Source organism: Phoca vitulina, unplaced genomic scaffold (assembly GCF_004348235.1).
Source record: "Phoca vitulina isolate PV1807 unplaced genomic scaffold, GSC_HSeal_1.0 scaffold4, whole genome shotgun sequence".
NCBI classification, from domain to species: Eukaryota; Metazoa; Chordata; class Mammalia; order Carnivora; family Phocidae; genus Phoca; species Phoca vitulina.
The window spans coordinates 4,619,241-4,637,214 of record NW_022589707.1 but is presented as its reverse complement, the minus strand read 5'-3'; the positions used below and the strand labels follow the sequence as shown (position 1 = coordinate 4,637,214).

At 38.7% G+C, this 17,974-nt stretch overlaps 1 protein-coding gene and 1 pseudogene across 1 annotated transcript; both read left to right on the top strand.

Moving 5' to 3' along the window:
• Positions 1-17,974, top strand: part of LOC116630693 — a 116,818-nt pseudogene that overhangs the window by 48,226 nt on the left and 50,618 nt on the right.
• LOC116630688 (olfactory receptor 2A5-like) lies at positions 9,513-11,126 on the top strand. The gene is given in 4 exon segments (XM_032401403.1): positions 9,513-9,561; positions 9,564-9,893; positions 9,896-10,503; positions 10,582-11,126. Coding segments are annotated over 3 exon segments (927 nt in total). The 3' UTR covers positions 10,444-10,503; positions 10,582-11,126.

Genomic DNA, 17,974 nt, shown 5'->3' with positions numbered 1-17,974 from the left:
ATAGAATGGCAGAGGAGACATAGTGAATAAGAGGAATTGCAGCATTTTTAAAAAATATAGATAGAAAGCAGAGGGAGGAGTGATAACTAATTTATCAGACAAGAAGCTACCAACTAATGAGCATGCAGAAGGGAAAACTAGTAAGAGGTAAGACACATTACTTCCAAGAGCCCCTGAGAGGCTGCAGACTTGAATATATTAGCAACAGTGGACCCTGGGGGTACACAAAGAGGAGAAAACAGGGGAATAAGATGAAAGTCTGTTATTAAAGTGGTTGGAACTTCTGATTCTGCACCATTCCACACAGCTAGGTAACAACTCATCCTGGGCAGGAGCCTGGAAGCTCATTTTACGGAGAAATTGAGGATAAGAAGCCCTAAATTTTGGGATTCCAGATGAAGCAGAAGCCAGTGAGGCTTCGATCTGAAGACAGAGGAATTAAGTGAAAGTCTGAGCACTGAAGAATGAGAGTGTGTGCCCAATTACTCTCCCTGCACCCCAATCTCTCACACTCAGGCTCATTCTACCCCTCCTGCTCACAAATAGATACAAGACTGAAGACCTCATTGGATAAACCAACCAGTCCAGAAAACATTCATATTTGAGGGAATCTCAACAAAATGGATAGCTGGACCATCCTATCACGTTATATAAAACTCCACATATGAAGTTTCCAATGAAAGACAAATACAGAAAGAAAAGAAGAAATCAGTGGAAACAAATATGATGATGAGGAGAAGAGAATAAAGCTATAAAATGCAATAGATATTCCCATCTTTCCCACCTTCTTTTCCTAGAAAAAGAAATCAGCAGTTGGCCAGTTGCATGGTGTGGGTGGGATAATCATGCAGGAATCTGTGCATATGTGCTGGAGGCACTCCAGGATGCAGAGTATAGAGGTAGCATGGTTGGGAGATTGCATGCATTGAACAAAGAAGTAGTTGGTTGAACAAATAAGCAAACACTTTGAGGACTTCCTCACAACTGGAAAAGGTAGTCACAACTATGGCATGATGATAGACTAGAAGCACCAGAAGAGTAGGATTGGAATTGGAGCAAGCAGTATGAAATCATTTTGTTTTTTAGACAACTTTACTGAGGAATAGATTACACACAATTAAGTGTATCTATTTAAGAGTCAAGTCCAATGAGTTATGACAAATCAGCACAATCAAGATATAGATCATTTCCATCCCTCAAAAAATTCTCCTGGTATCCTTTTACAGTGGATTTATGTCCCCTCACCCTCTGCCCTAAGCAACCACTGATATACCACCACAAACTTCTGTCACTATAGATTAGTTTTGCCTGTTCCACAATTTCATATGAATGCAATCATACAGAATATGTTCTTTTCTGTATAGCTTCTTTCACTAACATGATTTTGTGATTCATCCATATTAATGCATGTATCAGCAGTTCATTTATTTTTATTGTTGAGTGGTATTCCACTGTATGGATATGCCATGATTTTTTAATCCATTCAATTGTTGATTGGCATTTGGATTGTTTTGCTATTTTTTTTAGAAATAGCTCTGAACAGTTGTACACATGTCTTTGAACATATGTTTTCATTCTCTTTGGAAAATACCTAAAAGTATTTACTTACTTTACCACATAGAAGTGTATGTTTTAGTTTATATGGCACTGAAAAATTGTTCCATTTTACATTCACCCTGGCAATATATAAGAATTCCATTTGATCAACATCTTCTCCACAGTTGGGTTTTTAATTTTAATCATTTTAGTCGATGTATTGTGATATTTCCTTGTTTTAATATGTATTTCTCTGATGGCTAATGATGTTGAACATTTTTAAATGTGCTTATTGATCCTTTGTATATCTTCCTTAGCAAAGTATCTGTACAAACCATTTGCTCATTTATTATTTGGGTCATTTGTCTCCTTATTAAATTTAAGAGGCCTTTATATATTCTTGACAGAAGTCCTTTGTCAGAAATATGCATTGTGAAAATTTTATTCAATTCAGTAGTTTGTTTTTTTTCATTTTCTTAATGATGACTTTCAAAGAACAGAAGTTTTTAATTTTGATTAAGTACAAGTTATGTTTTAGTGAATCATGTTTAAAATATATATACATAGGGCGCCTGGGTGGCTCAGTTGGTTAAGCGACTGCCTTCGGCTCAGGTCATGATCCTGGAGTCCCTGGATCGAGTCCCGCATCGGGCTCCCTGCTCGGCAGGGAGCCTGCTTCACCCTCTGACCCTCCCCCCTCTCATGTGCTCTCTCTCTCTCTCTCATTCTCTCTGTCTTAAATAAATAAATAAAATCTTTAAAAAAAAAATAAATAAATAAATAAAATAAAATATATATACAGAAATACAGAAATAGTTTTAGATGTATATGTTAGTGTGTGTAAATATGGAAACATGTAAATGCATTTCTTTCCCACCCCTGTTTGCTGGTCTCCTTACAAACACTGACACCCTGCTGAGAGTGAGCACACTAAGAGCCCAGATACTGGTTTTTAAACTTCTCCACTAAAGGGAACAGGGCTGCCTGAAGAAATGGCTAATTCCAAAGTAAAATAAAGAAAAAAAATACAAGAAGAGCCTGTAACACGTTTACATCAGAAAATAAGAAAATTCTAAAAAAAAAAAAAATAGTGTGGATGTAATAATAAGATATAGGAGTCAACTTGAAGGGACTCTCATTGGCCAAATAAAAATAAAAAATGAAAGTAACAGATTATAATCCATTTAATAAAATAGGGATTCATGAATCCATACTGATATAAACAAATAAATGACCAGTAAAATGAGATGTGTAAGCTCTTCTTAGAAGAATTAGACAACTTAGAAGAATGACAACTCATAAATGTAGAAGAAACAATGGAAAAAAAACTTGTCATTTGGTGACCATTATAATGGTGATTGATTTAGGCAGGCAGTATCAATTGAAGCTAAACCTAGTGGATAAAGTTCTGATGAGGGTCAAAATGTTGGTATAGCATCAGAATATCTCCTACAAAACTTTAATAAGTTACAAAGGAAAAATTGTGACTTTATGGTGGAGAAACTTGGCAGAAATCAACACGATCAGATGACCAAGGTTAAAATATTGCCAATAGTGAGATGGGTGGATGCCAGGTGGCCTCTGATGTACTGAGAAGAGCACAACGTAGTTACTAGTAATAAGAAATATGCAGATTTAAAATATAGAATCTTAAACTAACAAATTACTGAAGTCTAAGAATTATATACATGTACGCAGAAAGACACAGCAAGTAGATGTTAAGAAATTCTTATATACTTAAGATGGAAAAATTAATTGGATCAATCTTTTCAGAGTACTTTCATAACATAATAAGTAATAGTAATCTCTTTATTTTTCTATTTAGATCTGACAAGAACTCTGAAGTATTGATGTTATACCCAATTTAAAAATGAAGAAATAATTGAGACATTAAGTATCTTGCCTAAAGTCACACGCTAATAAGTGGTGGAGCAAGACTCACTGATCTACCCATTTGTTTGTACTGACTTGAGTCATGAAAATATTTCTGATCTTTCATTCAGTAAGTATATATGTATACATATATATATATTTTTCTAAGATTTATTTATTTATTTTAGAGAGAAAGCAGGGGGGAGGGGCAGAAGGAGAGAGAGAACCTGAAAATTCTAGAGGAAACTCCTTGCTGAGCATGGAACCTCAAGCAGGGCTCGATCTCATGATGCTGAGATCATGACCTGAGCCAAAATCAAGAAGTCGGACACTTAACTGACTGAGCTACCCAGGCACTCCTTATTCAGTAACTATATTTCTAAAAATTAAAGCAATAATCCCAAATGAAGTTTTATGCACAAAAATATTCCTCTATTTATAGTATGTGCATATACTATAACTTGTACAGTATTAGTATAATATCTTAAAGTAGTATAATATTTTTAGTATATGGAAAAATCTAAGTATACAAAAATGATTAAGTAAATTATGATATGTTCATATAATGGGTATTATACACCTATTAAAATTAAGTTTGTTGATAGATTGCCTGGATTGTTATGATAAATGGTATAGTAGCATAGGAAGTTTTATATAGAGTATGGGCTCAACTATGTTAAAACTACATAAAATCTGACAAAAAAATACAGTAAATGTTAACAAAATTTACCTCTGAATGGTTGCCTTTTGGGTGAATTTCATTTTCTTCTACTTTGAGCATATATGTTAATTTAAAATCAAAGAAAGCTGAAAGTATTTTAAAAATGGCTTTGTGTAATAAACACTAAGGCAAAGGGAACTCAGACGTCATGACCATCCTGCATATGGTATATATATTTATGTCCTCCTGGGCTTACCAAATGCAACATACCAGACAAAGAATAGGGCAGTAGTTAAGTAATTTATGAGATTTGTAATCAGACAGACCTGGGTTCAAGGTTATTTAACTTCTTGGAGTCTCAATTTTCTCATTCACATGAAGTTATTCAGTTTGGGGTATATTTGGAACAATTGCTGCATGAGAGCATGTATGCAAAGTTCCTGGCACAGTCCCTGATATACACCAGGAAGTGAACCAATGTGTTAATTATCATTACCAGTTGAGCTCTTAGAAGATGAAGGATTGTCTCTAGAGATAAATGTGAATTCAATTCAAGGATTTTAGATATAGTTAGAGATTAAACATGTGTCCAGATAGAGAATACAATTAAGTAGAATATACAAATTTAAACTAGATAATTTTTATTTATTTTAAAATAATTTATCAAAGGGGCATTGATGGGCAAGGAATTCACTGTAATGGGCAATTCTCACCAAATCTCAAATGTCTGACCTCCACTGAGTAATGTAGGTGAGACATCTCATGGTCTTTAGGGTTTGGGAATATTTAAGATTCTGTATGTGGGATAATTCCACATCAGTAATCATTAAATCATATGAATTTTACCTAGATCTCAACCTAAGAAGCTTAAGAGAAACTTTGCCTTGAACTTCAGGTTCTAAGCACTCCTGAATTTTCTTTTGACTAATCCCCATTCTAGTTATAGAAACATGAAACCCTCTTATTCTCTTGATCAATGATAAACCAATAGTCTTTGATTAATATACCAGTATTACAGATGTTTTATATATTATGCAAGTTGTCATGGAGAAGAAGGGAAATAAATTTATACCACCACCTTCCACTCCTACCGTGTGTCCAGGATTGGCATGAAAACAACTTAAAAGAAAAAAACTTATAAAAGAATCCAAACTTGAGTGTTATGGCCACTATTCCATACTAACCAATGGGTTATAGCACGAGTCCCCCTCATATGGATGTTAGCTCATGCTCAGCCATATTCAGTGAGGAACATTGATATAATTACAAGCAGTCCAGTGTTAAACTTTTTGAAAAGACCTATTCTTTACCTGTGTTACTAAAGATGCATCTATAGGCTATTTGTCAAGAAAGAGGGAAGGACAAATCAAAAATTATGATTAGATTTCTCTTAATATGAAAAATTAGGCCTTCTGGGAGAGGAAGAATAGCTAAGTCAATAGGGTTCCTAACTCAGGTAGCCCGTGCATTATTCATACTTATACCTTCTTGGGGTAGATAGGAAGAGGAACGATGGGGTATGTGCCCCCTGAATTAGTCAGCACAGGCGCTTTAAGATCTGAGGCTGCTAAAAAGCTTTATCTCTGTTGTTTTTTGGTTTGCTTTGATTTTTGCTATTTGTTACCTTGTTATCTCAAGTCCTGTTTGACATTCTTCATTTAGTTATGATTCACACCATGCCAGAAAATCATTTACATTCAAAGGAGAGAAGAGGGTTGAGGGGAAGGGCCCAAGAGAACACACAGAAGAGAAGGTAAAAGGAAGAGAGGGAGGGAAGGAGGAAGAAGGCAAGGAAAAGGGAAGGAGGGAGGGAGGAGAAAATAATTGGGGGAGAAAGAAATGAAAAAGGAGATCAGAAAAAAGGAAAAAAAAAAAAAACTCAGCAGTGACAGAAGTTAGGCAAAGGGAGTTTTATAACTGAACATCTTACAAGTCCTGCTCAGTGTAATGGAAATGGTGATCCGTGAGCAAACATATGAGGAAAATCTGCTTTTCTAAGGCTATAATAATGTAATCTTTTTCAATAAAAATGTGTATTTCATAAAAAGCACAAATTGACTAATATGTTCTTAACTCTTTTCAATTAGCCACTATGAAATAAGTCTAATTATCATAAATGTGTTGACTTATTTATGCAGCAAATTAATTGAGCACCTACTATAAGAAGCCACTGGGGTTTCAGTATAATGATACAAGACGTAGTCCCTGCCCTTAAGGACTTTGCGTCTAGTAGAGAAGACAGAAGCAGCAATGAAAAGGCATACAAATTTTAGCTTGTGCATGTGCTGCTATGAGACATGGTAGTGTGGTAGGGGAGAAGGGGACAAGTGATAATTAAACTGAGAACATACTCCTGGCATAGGGACCCGTGAGCACAAAAACCCTGAGGCTGGCAAGATTTTGATATGATCTAGGACTGGCCTAGGTCTAGTATAACTTTAACTCCCTGATCGAAGAGGAAGATTTCCAGAGATATAGTTTGAGAAGCCGGAAGGGCCAGATCATTTAGCACTCTCATAACCTTCAAAGGGAATTTGGATTTTATATGGTTCAAAGAGAGGACATTGAAAATTTTTAAGCAGGAGGTGGAATGGGAGCTGGAAGTCAAGTTAAAGAGACGTTACATTAGTTTAGTGGATTTTGTCCACCTTCAACTAGAATAAAGCCTCACAGAGGTTAAGAAAGGCACAGATCAAGTATTTTCATTTGACTAATTAATAATGGAAACCATGCTAAAGGTATGTATTTAAGGCCCTTTATACTATGAGGGTCAAATCTTCCTCCCTTCTTATCCAGATACACACCCTCCCCACCACCCCATGGTGCTTAGATTATGGGCTGCCATGAACAGAATTCAGATACCTTTTAGAGAGAAAGGAGAATCAGGAATGACTGTTTCTCACTTGCGTAACTTGGCAGGGGGTGTAGTGAGGCAACTTACTGTGATAGATAAGTCAAGAAGAAGAAAACCGAACATTTCATTTTAAATACACTAGATTTGAGATGCCTGGGTTCTTATCTGAAATCTGCCTTTAGTCATACCTGTCCTAGCTTCAGTATTCTTATCTTTAAAATGACACCTTTGGATTCAGTGTTCTCTAAGGTTCTTTGCATGCATAAAAGATTTTTTAAAAATAGAACTGTACATTTACTTTGAGTTTTAGAGTTTGCAAAGTGCTTTTTTTTCTTATAAAGAGTGAAGTGCTCTTCTCATGCTGGTGGTCCTTGGACCATGCTTTGAGAAACATTTCTCTATCACCTAAGCCCACGCTACAAAATGGGTAATAGTTGAAAGGTTAAGGGAGAATTGAATGGTTTTCTTAAAAAAAAAAACAACAAATTAACAGATATGCAATTTATCCTTCAAAACTGTATTATTTAAGATTTTATTTATTTATTTGACACAGAGAGAGAGAGAGAGAGAGAGAGAGCACAAGTAGGGCGAGCAGCAGGCAGAGAGAGAAGCAGACTCCCCGCAGAGCAGAGCCCCACGTGGGTCTCCATCCCAGGACCCTGGGATCATGACCTGAGCTGAAGGCAGATGCTTAACCGACTGAGCCACCCAGGCGCCCCCAAAATTGTATTATTAATGCACAGGCCATCTGACACTGACTCTGTGTTTGAGAATGTCCTCGCTCCTTCCCCTTCTTTTTGAGTCTGTACTGTAGTTCTGGAGATATGAAAGATCATGTAGACTTTTGTCCCCTAACTGGAGAAAAAAATAAGAAGGTGTGAAATCCATTATTTTCCTATTTATCAGCCTTTCTGTGTGTGTTGAGGAATTAATTGATGAGTTACTGGAGGATGGGTATGCTTCCAGGGTACTAACAGAAGCTTCTTTTGAATGTGATGGATTCCTAGCAGGATGAACTATAATTCTCACTTTGGAAATGTTTGGTCATGTGCGTCTTTATCCTTGGCATCATATGCTATCAGCTGAGTCCTTTTTTCACACAGGGTAATAGCTACTTCTCATTTTCACAAGGAAGTCAATGTACATTTGTACTGTAGTATATTTCTGATTAACATCTTATTAACAGGCTCTCTGGAAATTAAAATTTTCTCTACATACTGCATAATGTTCACCCTTGTGACTTCTGTGCAGTTTCTTCTAAATCTAATCCTATCTCTAAGATAAGACAAAGGCTGGTATCACAGTGAGTAAGGGGCCTTTTTCAAAGTGTGGTAGTTGAGAGAAGGTGGGGCCTGGAGGAAGGAAGAGCTTCAGAAATTAGCATCCTGAACAAGAGGTACAAGGTCAACTTATGGGCAGGCAGCTTTCTGGTCTTAAGATAGGGTTGAAATTTTCAGAGCTGGAATCATAAGCTGCATATTGAGAATGATCAAGTATCATGAGTTGTCATATAATAGGTGTATATAATCAGTTCTATGGAACATTCCAGGATTCCCTTTCTGTCATCCCTGTGGCCATATGGTTGGTGGAATGGCAGCCAGAAAAAATGAAAGAAGAGTCAAAGATTTGATTAAATTCTGGGAGAGGCACTTTGGATGTTATTCCTAATGTAATGCCTTCCATCCATCCATCCATCCATCCATCCAACAAATGGGTGCTGTATTAGGTACTGTCCAAATGCAGGGGGGTCCAGAAATAGCATCTACACAGAGCCAGGGAAGCAGTTCTGCAAGAGGGTGGGGTGCGGCAGGAATAGAAACATTATATAGTTAAGTCTTCACATGATAACCACTTGCCCTGACCCTATACCATAAATTACTTCTATGAATGCTGACCAGATTAGTGATGTTGCTCTGCTCGTGCTTAAAAGGGAAACAGTCAGATTTCCCTATGTAGCATCAGGAAGTAAGAAAGTTAGTGCCAACTTCATTTGCTAAAGCCCTAAAGCTAGTGAACAGAGAGGGAAACAGATCTCTTTGAGGTTACATTTATAAATCTTATTCCTTAATTCATTCATTCATTTATTTACTCTACCATTTATTGAGCACCTGCTATGTGCAATGTACTCCACAAGTTATAAAATAAAAGCAAAACAAATGATAAAAAGAAAATGGGAACAAAATTTGAAAACTAAATCAATTAGAAAGTAAACATATATGAGAATATGGCTATGGCACTTTCCCCCAAATGAAATAATTTGTCATTCTGGAAAATAAATTATTATGTGACTGCCATCATGATAGTAAAAATAAGGGTCTTGTGATCAAAGTTAAATAAAATTCTGTAGACATCAAAATAGTACATGCAACGTTGTGCTCACTTACACTACTTGAATAATTTTCTTTCTGCTTTACTGTGGATTAAAGGATTTGACGTAATGGCTCTGAAAAGGATCGCCAGCTGACGTAACACACAGGATATACTTTAAACCCCCTCTTTCTGTTTGAGAACTAACCCAGACGTGCGTTTGCTCCTCAGCACACAGCCTACTGCAGCAGCAGCGACTGATACAGATACTGTTGCCAGGGAATGACGGAAAATCAAACATGGGTCACAGAATTCATTCTCCTGGGATTCCCCTCAGCCCAAAGCTGCAGGTGTTCCTCTTTGGGCTCTTCTCCCTGTTCTATGCCTGCACCCTGCTGGGGAACAGCATCATCCTGGGGCTCATCTGGCTGGACTCCCGACTGCACACCCCCATGTACTTCTTCCTCTTCCACCTGGCCGTCATCGACATAGCCTATGCTTCAAATAATGTCCCAAAGATGCTGGCAAACCTCCTCAACAAGGAAAAAACTATCTCCTTTGTCCCATGCATAATGCAGATGTTTTTATACATGGCTTTTGCTCACACTGAGTGTCTCATCTTAGTAATGATGTCCTATGATCGGTACGTGGTGATCTGCCACCCCTACATTATTCTGTCATCATGAGCTGGAGAGTGTGCTCCATTCAGGCTGTCACTTCCTGGGCATGTGGCTCCCTGCTGGCCCTGGTCCATGTGGTTCTCATCCTGAGGCTGCGCTTCTGTGGGCCTCTTGAAATCAACCACTTCTTCTGTGAAATCCTGCCTGTCCTCAAGCTGGCCTGTGCTGACACGAGGCTCAACCACGTGGTCATTTTTGCTGCTTCTGTGTTTATCTTAGTCGGGCCCCTCTGCTTGGTCCTGGTGTTCTACTCACGCATCCTATTTGCCATCCTGAATATCCAGTCTGGGGAGGGCCACAGAAAGGCCTTCTCCACCTGTTCCTCCCACTTCTGTGTGGTGGGGCTCTTCTTTGGCAGTGCCATTGTCATGTACATGGCCCCCAAATCCCGCCACCCTGAGGAACAGCAGAAGATCCTTTCCCTGTTTTATAGGCTTTTCAACCCTATGCTGAACCCACTGATCTACAGCCTGAGGAACGCAGAGGTCAAGGGTGCCCTGAAGAGAGTGCTGTGGAAGGAGAGATCAATGTGAGGGATGCCAGGGACAGTCTTAAAGGTGGAAGACCTGTTTTCGATGAGATTTGGAGGAAAGGTAATAGAAATGCTTTAAGAATCTAAGGTCTCAGATTTTCAATATTAAAAATATATATTGATCAGATTCTGTCCCTAGACATGGGGTACTTCCAGACCACAAAGCACAGGTCATACAAGAAGAATTGTGTACTGGTGAAGCACTGAGCAGAGTCATGGACTCCTCTGGCCAGTTCCCAGCGCTACCTAAGATCCAGTTTCTTTCCTTTTGAGGCTTTTTTTCTCTCGCATCTCCCTTAAGATTTCCATCTCCCTTATTGCTGTAAGTATATGCTAATAATGCCATAATATATTCTGTGCAATAGTGCACCTCTAATAAGAGGATAAATACTGACCTTGTTACGCAGTCCCCGCCTTGGAAATGCACTAAGGAATTTCAAGTCTAAGGATGATGACATTAGTTCTGAAAAGTTATCTAAATCTGATCCCAAGGAATCTATTTCTGTGAAAAGTAAAGTTTAATTTTATGGATTTTTTATATGTAGATGAGAGGCAGAGAAATATCAGGATCTTTGTTTCTTTTTATTTAATTCTGCTCCATTTAATTTAAATGAGTTTGTGTTTAGAATAAATATGAGAGTCAGTTATTCGGGAGAGTTTCCTTTTCCAGTGTTCAGATTACAAAGCCAGGTGTAGGTAATAATTGACCGTTAGGATGATGGCATAAAATATCACAAGAGTAGGGGGACCTGGGTGGCTCAGTCAGTTAAGCATCTGCCTTCGGCTCAGGTCATGATCTCAGGGTTCTGGGATCGAGCCCTGCATTGGACTCTCTGCTCAGTGGCGAGTCTGCTTCTCCCTCTCCCTCTGTGCTCTCGCCCTCTGTGTTCTTTCTCTCTCTCGCTCTCAAATAAATAAAATCTTAAAAAAAGATATCACAAGAGTAAGAAAATCTTGTAAAAGGAAGACATGAAGGGAGGCCAGTAGCTTAACATAATGATGTAGACTCATGTTTAGAACCACTAACACGACAAAGTCCGGTAAAGACTTGTAGGAACCTCAACAAAATTCCAAGAGCATCTGTTCTAGGCAATATTGATCACTTATTTTGGGCCCAAGTGGTCAGAATGATGAGGAAGAGTAATTTTTTTTTCTTTTTAACACAAGTTTGGGAACTAAGTGGCCAAAAGAGTATGACAACAGTGATTTCTTTAACATGTTAAGTATGTCATCTTTTGAATTCTCTTCCTCTCTGGTAGGCTCGTGTGCCATTCAGGTGTATGATATATGTGATTATATATTATAATCCATGTTCTGTAGATCTATTTTTTTCACATCCTCTCATGTATCAATATCAGTCCCCATTTTTCTTCTTCCATGAAATTAAGATGCACCAGGGAAACCTTTGCCTTCCGTCTCTCTCCTAATGCATGATTTTCCTTTTGCTTCTCAAAAAGCCTTGTTGCTGACTATGCATCTCCTTGACTATTCTACTCATTAGTTAACTTAGGCAACACATTTTGTCTCTGGCCATTATCTGAGTCTCCTTATCTCCACAGTATCAGGACATTGCTTGCTCAGTACCGCTCTGCTTGTTCTGCTCCCTCCCTCTCTACCCCCTGACCTTCCTCCCCTCTCCCCCTACCAAAAAAAATAATTTGAATTAAAAAAATATTAGCTCTAAATGTAACAATAAGCACTGTGGCGCTACTGTGGGACCTATTTTAAAAGTAGAAAAAAAACAAGCAATATTTTTATAAAAATGATGTTTTAACTATACTTAGAAAATTATTATTCACTAAAATATGTATACCTTAAATTAAGGTTAAAATCCAAAGAGGGAAGAAGAAGAGGCAAATATAGGATAATGTGTCTCACAGAAAATATAAGCCATAGGTTTGGATTCAGAATGTTTCTACAAGGACCCATTAAAAAAATCAGGGGATTGCATTCACTTTTATGTCAGTTCAAAAAATACTTGAGACAACATAGACCAGAAAGACCAAGCTTTAGCCAAGATAACTGGGATAGATGAGTTATAAAGAGATGTCCTCCAGCAGGTCTCAGGAGAGGCTCTGATTCAAAAAGAGAAAACAAAACCAAAAACTGTATTTTGTTAAGAAATTAAAGAAAATGCCTGAGTGTATGAGAGACTACTCTTAATTGTTTCAATATTTGAGTTACAGGACTTTAATAAACAGATTACATTTTGTTGTTATGACTTCTTTTTATATATGTTCTTTTAATGTTAGTCACAGTTTCCAGAGGGCTGAGGGTGACAGGAGTCTGCTGGGTGCTTCCCAGATGTTATCGCATCTTTCCCCAATGACACTGGAATGTAGATACGGTGAAGTAACAGAGGACTTCTCCTCAGCAAAACAGATGCCAGAAGAGAACATTCAAAATGATGGGGGGAGGCATCACTCTACGATTTTACACTTAGCCAAAAATTCATTCAGGAATAAGAGAACCAAACGAGAGGAAATCTTATGAGATAAAGCCTAGCAAAATGTATGCCCCACAGGCCTTCAGTGGAAGAACTCTAAACCGATGTACTTGGATCTTTTTTGAAGTGAAAGTATATGATGTAAGGAAAGCATGCCGAGCACACATGTTGCTAAAACATGTTAGTAAATGTAGCTGTTAATGTAGACAAAACAGCTTTTTATATGAAACAAGGAAAAAGGAAAGCTTATCAGCAATGAAAGTTTGATTAAGTAATACCAGTGAGTCATTAAATCAAAAGAAGTCCCTCGTCATAGCTAGCAAGATGAAAATCTTGAAAAATTGTAGACTTCATTAGAAAAATTTAGAATTAACGTGTGTGTTAAAAATTTAAAGGGGTGCTTGGGTGGCTCAGTTGGTTAAGCATCTGCATTTGGCTCAGGTCATGATCCCAGAGTGCTGGGATCAAGATCGAGCCCCACATCAGGTTCCCTGCTCAGTGGGGAGTCTGCTTCTCCCTTTCCCTATGCCACCCCCCACTTGTGCTCTCTCTCTCAAATAAATAAACAAAATCTTTTTTAAAAAATTTAAAGGTAGATCATCTTTGCTGCCTCTGAAACCTTACCTCATTAGGTGGTTGCAGTGACTTTGAAGTCTACCCACCCTGCAGTGATGCCATGGACTTCTAGCCACAGACAAGGACCACTGTTCTGGTGCACAAAGCTCCTGAATTCTGTGCCAACTGGGTCAGATCAGTGTCTGTGCAGCTTGGCTGCCCTGACCCCAGTAGTCCTGACCCCAGCAGTGCAGTGCCTCACTCGCCACAGAGGACTGTTCCCAAAGGATTTGAGGCAAGAGCCAGTTTCACAGGAGCGTTAGAAGAGGCACCTTGGAAATGGGCACAGCTAGCTAGGAGGTTGGGGATTTCCTGATATGGCCAGCAGGTCTGATGTTCTAGAGTAAAGTAAGCTAGCTGAGGCTGAGTTGGATTGTGATTGGTGCATGTTAGGATTCCTCCGCAGGTGTTTCCTGCAAGTGCAGGACTTAGGTTTAATTTTCAACGTGGGCCAGACCACTGGGGCAGCCTCTGTGCTATGGGTCCTGATATACGAATTAATTATCACAAAATATGCTAGTGAGGGTGTCAGATGGGGTGATCTTTACCTGAAGAGGCAGAATAAGCACAGTTTTGAGGAGTGATGAGGGATAGAAACAGAAAAATGTTCACCGTTAGCCCAGAAGGCTGACCTATAGCCTTCATAGTTCTGATAAGGATCAAATACATACTGGTTGCTACATTCTTCAAGGGACTCATGACTGCCTGTACATCTCAGCGCTAGTTAATATCCAGCTGAATGATAAGCACCAGAGAAATCTTGCAAAAGTAGTTTTACGAGTAGAAATTCGAGGAAACGTTTATGATCTAATACTCCCTGCATGTCCCCTTAAGCACTAAGCGTATAACCACCAGCTTCATACAGCAAAAGTGAAGCTCTTATTGCTCATGGGTCCTGTCCCCGTGCTACTTAAATAAGCTTACAAAGTTGCACCGCAAAATGTCTCAAGAATTCTTTCTTGGCCGCTGGGCTTGACGACCCCACAACAAGGAGTTGTATTTTTCTTTGAAGGTGTTCAGTTTGTGACTGAGGATTTTGCCTTTCATTTCAGAATAATACTGTTGTTAACCATGAAAACAATAATATTGACAACATTCAGCCCTTGCCTTGAATGGATTAGCATCCAGTTAGTGTTATCAAGAAATTTCCAGAAGACTGAGCCCGAATAGAACAAAATTAATGATTCTAAAAGAAAATATGCTGTTCTCTCTTAATCTGCTAGATAAGCAACAGAATCTATCAGTGTGGTTTATAAACCTACAGAAAACCAGGTGTTGAAATGGGAATTTTTGAAGGAATGAAAGAAAAGGCATAGTCTAAGGAAGAGAAAAAAAGAAAAGAAAAAGATAATCACAAGAAATGGTCCTTGTCCTTGGCTGACCTTGGGAATCACCTGGGAGCTTTTTTTTTTTTTAAAGATTTTATTTATTTATTTGAGAGAGAGAGAGAATGAGAGACAGAGAGCATGAGAGGGAAGAGGCAGAGGGAGAAGCAGACCCCCTGCTGAGCAGGGAGCCCGATATGGGACTCGATCCCGGGACTCCAGGATCATGACCTGAGCCGAAGGCAGTCGCTTAACCAACTGAGCCACCCAGGCGCCTGAGAGAGATTTTTGAGAATGGCAAGTTGCTTAGAAAGATGGTCCATAAACAGGATGAAAATATTCTGGAATCCTAAAAGATGACCCAGTTTATAAAAATGAATCAGATTCTGGAGAACCTATGATTTTCCTGGTAGGATTTCTCTTTCAGCCCAATGAGTATTTAATAAGTGAGATATTGACCTGTGATGTTGTGATTTTTAAGAAATATGTTTGGTCTTCATCCATGCTTCCTGGCTCACAGGTCCCAAAACTTTTGTAATTTCCTGAAGGATAAGAGCAATGGGAACATCTTTTATTATAACATTCAGTCTCTTGTCCTCAGTTCCTGAAATTACTTTGGAGCCATAAAGGTGAAATGGGTGTCTTGTTATTCATAACAAGCCCCCTTCCACCACAGCTGTCTTTATGTTAATGAGGTGACTTTTGGAAAGCACCTAAGGTGGGGGCTGGTTGCCAGGGGAACCAGAGGGGCTGGAAGTTGGATCCATCACCGATGCCTAATGGTTTAATCAGTCATGCCTGTGCAATGAAGCCTCCATTAAAACCCAAAAGGACAGTGTTCAGAGAGCTTCCAGGCTGGGGAACCAGAACTCTTCCATGTCTGGGTCCTCTGACCAGGACCTCACCCTATGTGTCTCTGTTCATCTAGCTATTGATTTGCATCCTTTCTGTAAGAAATCAGAAGTGAGTAAACCGGTTTCCTGAGTTCTGTGAGCCGTTCTGGAAAATTAAGCAAACCCAATGATGGTGTCACAGGAACCTAGGATTTATAGCCAGTTGGTGAGAAGCACATAGGTAATGACATGGACTTGTGATTGTCATCTGCAGGCCAAGGAGGCAGTAGTGGGAACTTCTGGTCTGTAGCCGGGAGGTCAGAAGCCCAGATAAGGCTTGTGATTGGCATCCGAAATGGGGGGCAACCTTGTGGGGGCAGAATGCTAAATCTGTGAAATCTGACACAATCTCAGGGTAGATACTGTCACATCTGGGTTGAACTGTAGAACGCCTGGCTGGTGTCTAGAGAATCGTTGCATGTGTGGGGGGGATCCCCCAATACACACAGTGGAGTTGGGTGCAGAACCCCTTTAGACCACAGCAAATATAATGAGGTCAGACACAGATAATTCTCATCCTTTCTTCTTTGATAGGACAAAAATTACAGGCCACCTCGTGTTTCCAATAGTGATGAAAGAAAAACTTTTTTTCTTTGTAAATCGGTAAGATTGTCCATAAACTTTGTTCAAACCAAAATCCTGACTTATGGCCTGCCAAGCATGCATTGTACATTGGCTTTGTGAATGAGTAGCCTCAAGGAAAGCCATCTTGTCCTTGAGATATTGATCAATGCTCCTACTCCCTGCATTCCTTGATGTTAAAACTCATGATTCCTGCCTATATGACAAATGCATAATTTTTTGAGCTTTTACAAGACATAAAAAAGTATATAACCCTGTAAAAACCGTTCATTCTCTGGAGCACGTTCTTCCCTGTGAAGATTGTTTCCCTTGGGCTGCCCTACCTTGGGTTCTAATAAAACTCTATTTTCTTTTTATATTAGAGTTTTCTCTCTGTGGTAAATTTGTGTTGACAATTCCATGTAAAGAAAGGAAATCACCCTGGAAACTATTAATAAACAGCAGAAATGTAAGGCATGTGGAACTAGTCAAACATAGAGCAGAAAGATTCCTAGTGACTCTTACTTCGAATAATTTTGTCCTTCTGAAGCTCTTTAGAGTGGGGACCTGTCAGCTGATGTCAATGTTTTCCTTCTGCAGATTATGAAGTGGGGTACTTTTCCAATGGGAATAGCTCCATGATAATGTAATTATGAGAAAGGCTGTTGAAAATAATAATGATGACTGAGATAAAGAAGCCCATGGTGAAGGATTTTTGGTAGGACTACATTTAGTAATTATAAAATTTTGCTGCTTTGAAGATTTTTCAAAAAATTTTATATGATCTTGCCTCCTTTAGGGAATATAGTCAGTGGTATTGTAATGGCATTGTATGATGACAGATGGTGGCTACGTTTGTGGTGAGCATGGCATAAGGAATAGAGTTGTAGAATCACTATGTTGTACCCCTAAAACTAATGTAACACTGTGTGTCTGTTATACTTAAAAAAAAAAAAAAAGCTTTGTATGACAGGAAAGCTAATCATAATCATAAGGTTATCTTTTTATCATTATAATGTTAATTTTTTAACTCAGTTACTAACTGGAGTATAACACACTTAAAATATCAGTATTGTAGAATAGGATTAGCATTCACTTTGTATATAAATTGGGTAACATTTCATGAAAGAACAAAACATTAATAAGACTGTGAGTCTCCTGGGGGTCCTGATTGATTCTGTCAGAGAGTCCTTGTGACAATGAACATCATTATCAGGCAGGAAGACTACCGTATTTATAAAATGTCAACTCTCGTTTACTGACCTTAAGTGGAAGCTAGTCCAGAAACGACAATACAGTACTTAGGGTACAGTACTTTTTTAGAGTGTTGGGTAATGTTTGGGTTGGGGATAATTGTGTATGATGGAGGTGAGCAGGGAATAACTACCTTTTCCTTGGAGGAATCAACATGGAGGAGATTCCTGATTGTCAGCTTCTGAGACACAACTGTGCTTGGCTTCCCATCTTCCTCTCTCCTTCCCTCTGGGTGTCAACTATCAATACGAAGCACACATTCTCCTCTTCCCTTCTGTGTTGTAAGTCTTGTAAGGAAGGCCAGTTGTTTTATAATGTTTCCTGTGTCTTGACAGTGGGTTCTGTTCAGAGTAACAGTTAATAAATCTATTTGGGTAGCACATCTTTTTTTTTAAAAAAAAGATTTTATTTATTCATTTGAGAGAGAGAGAGCACAAG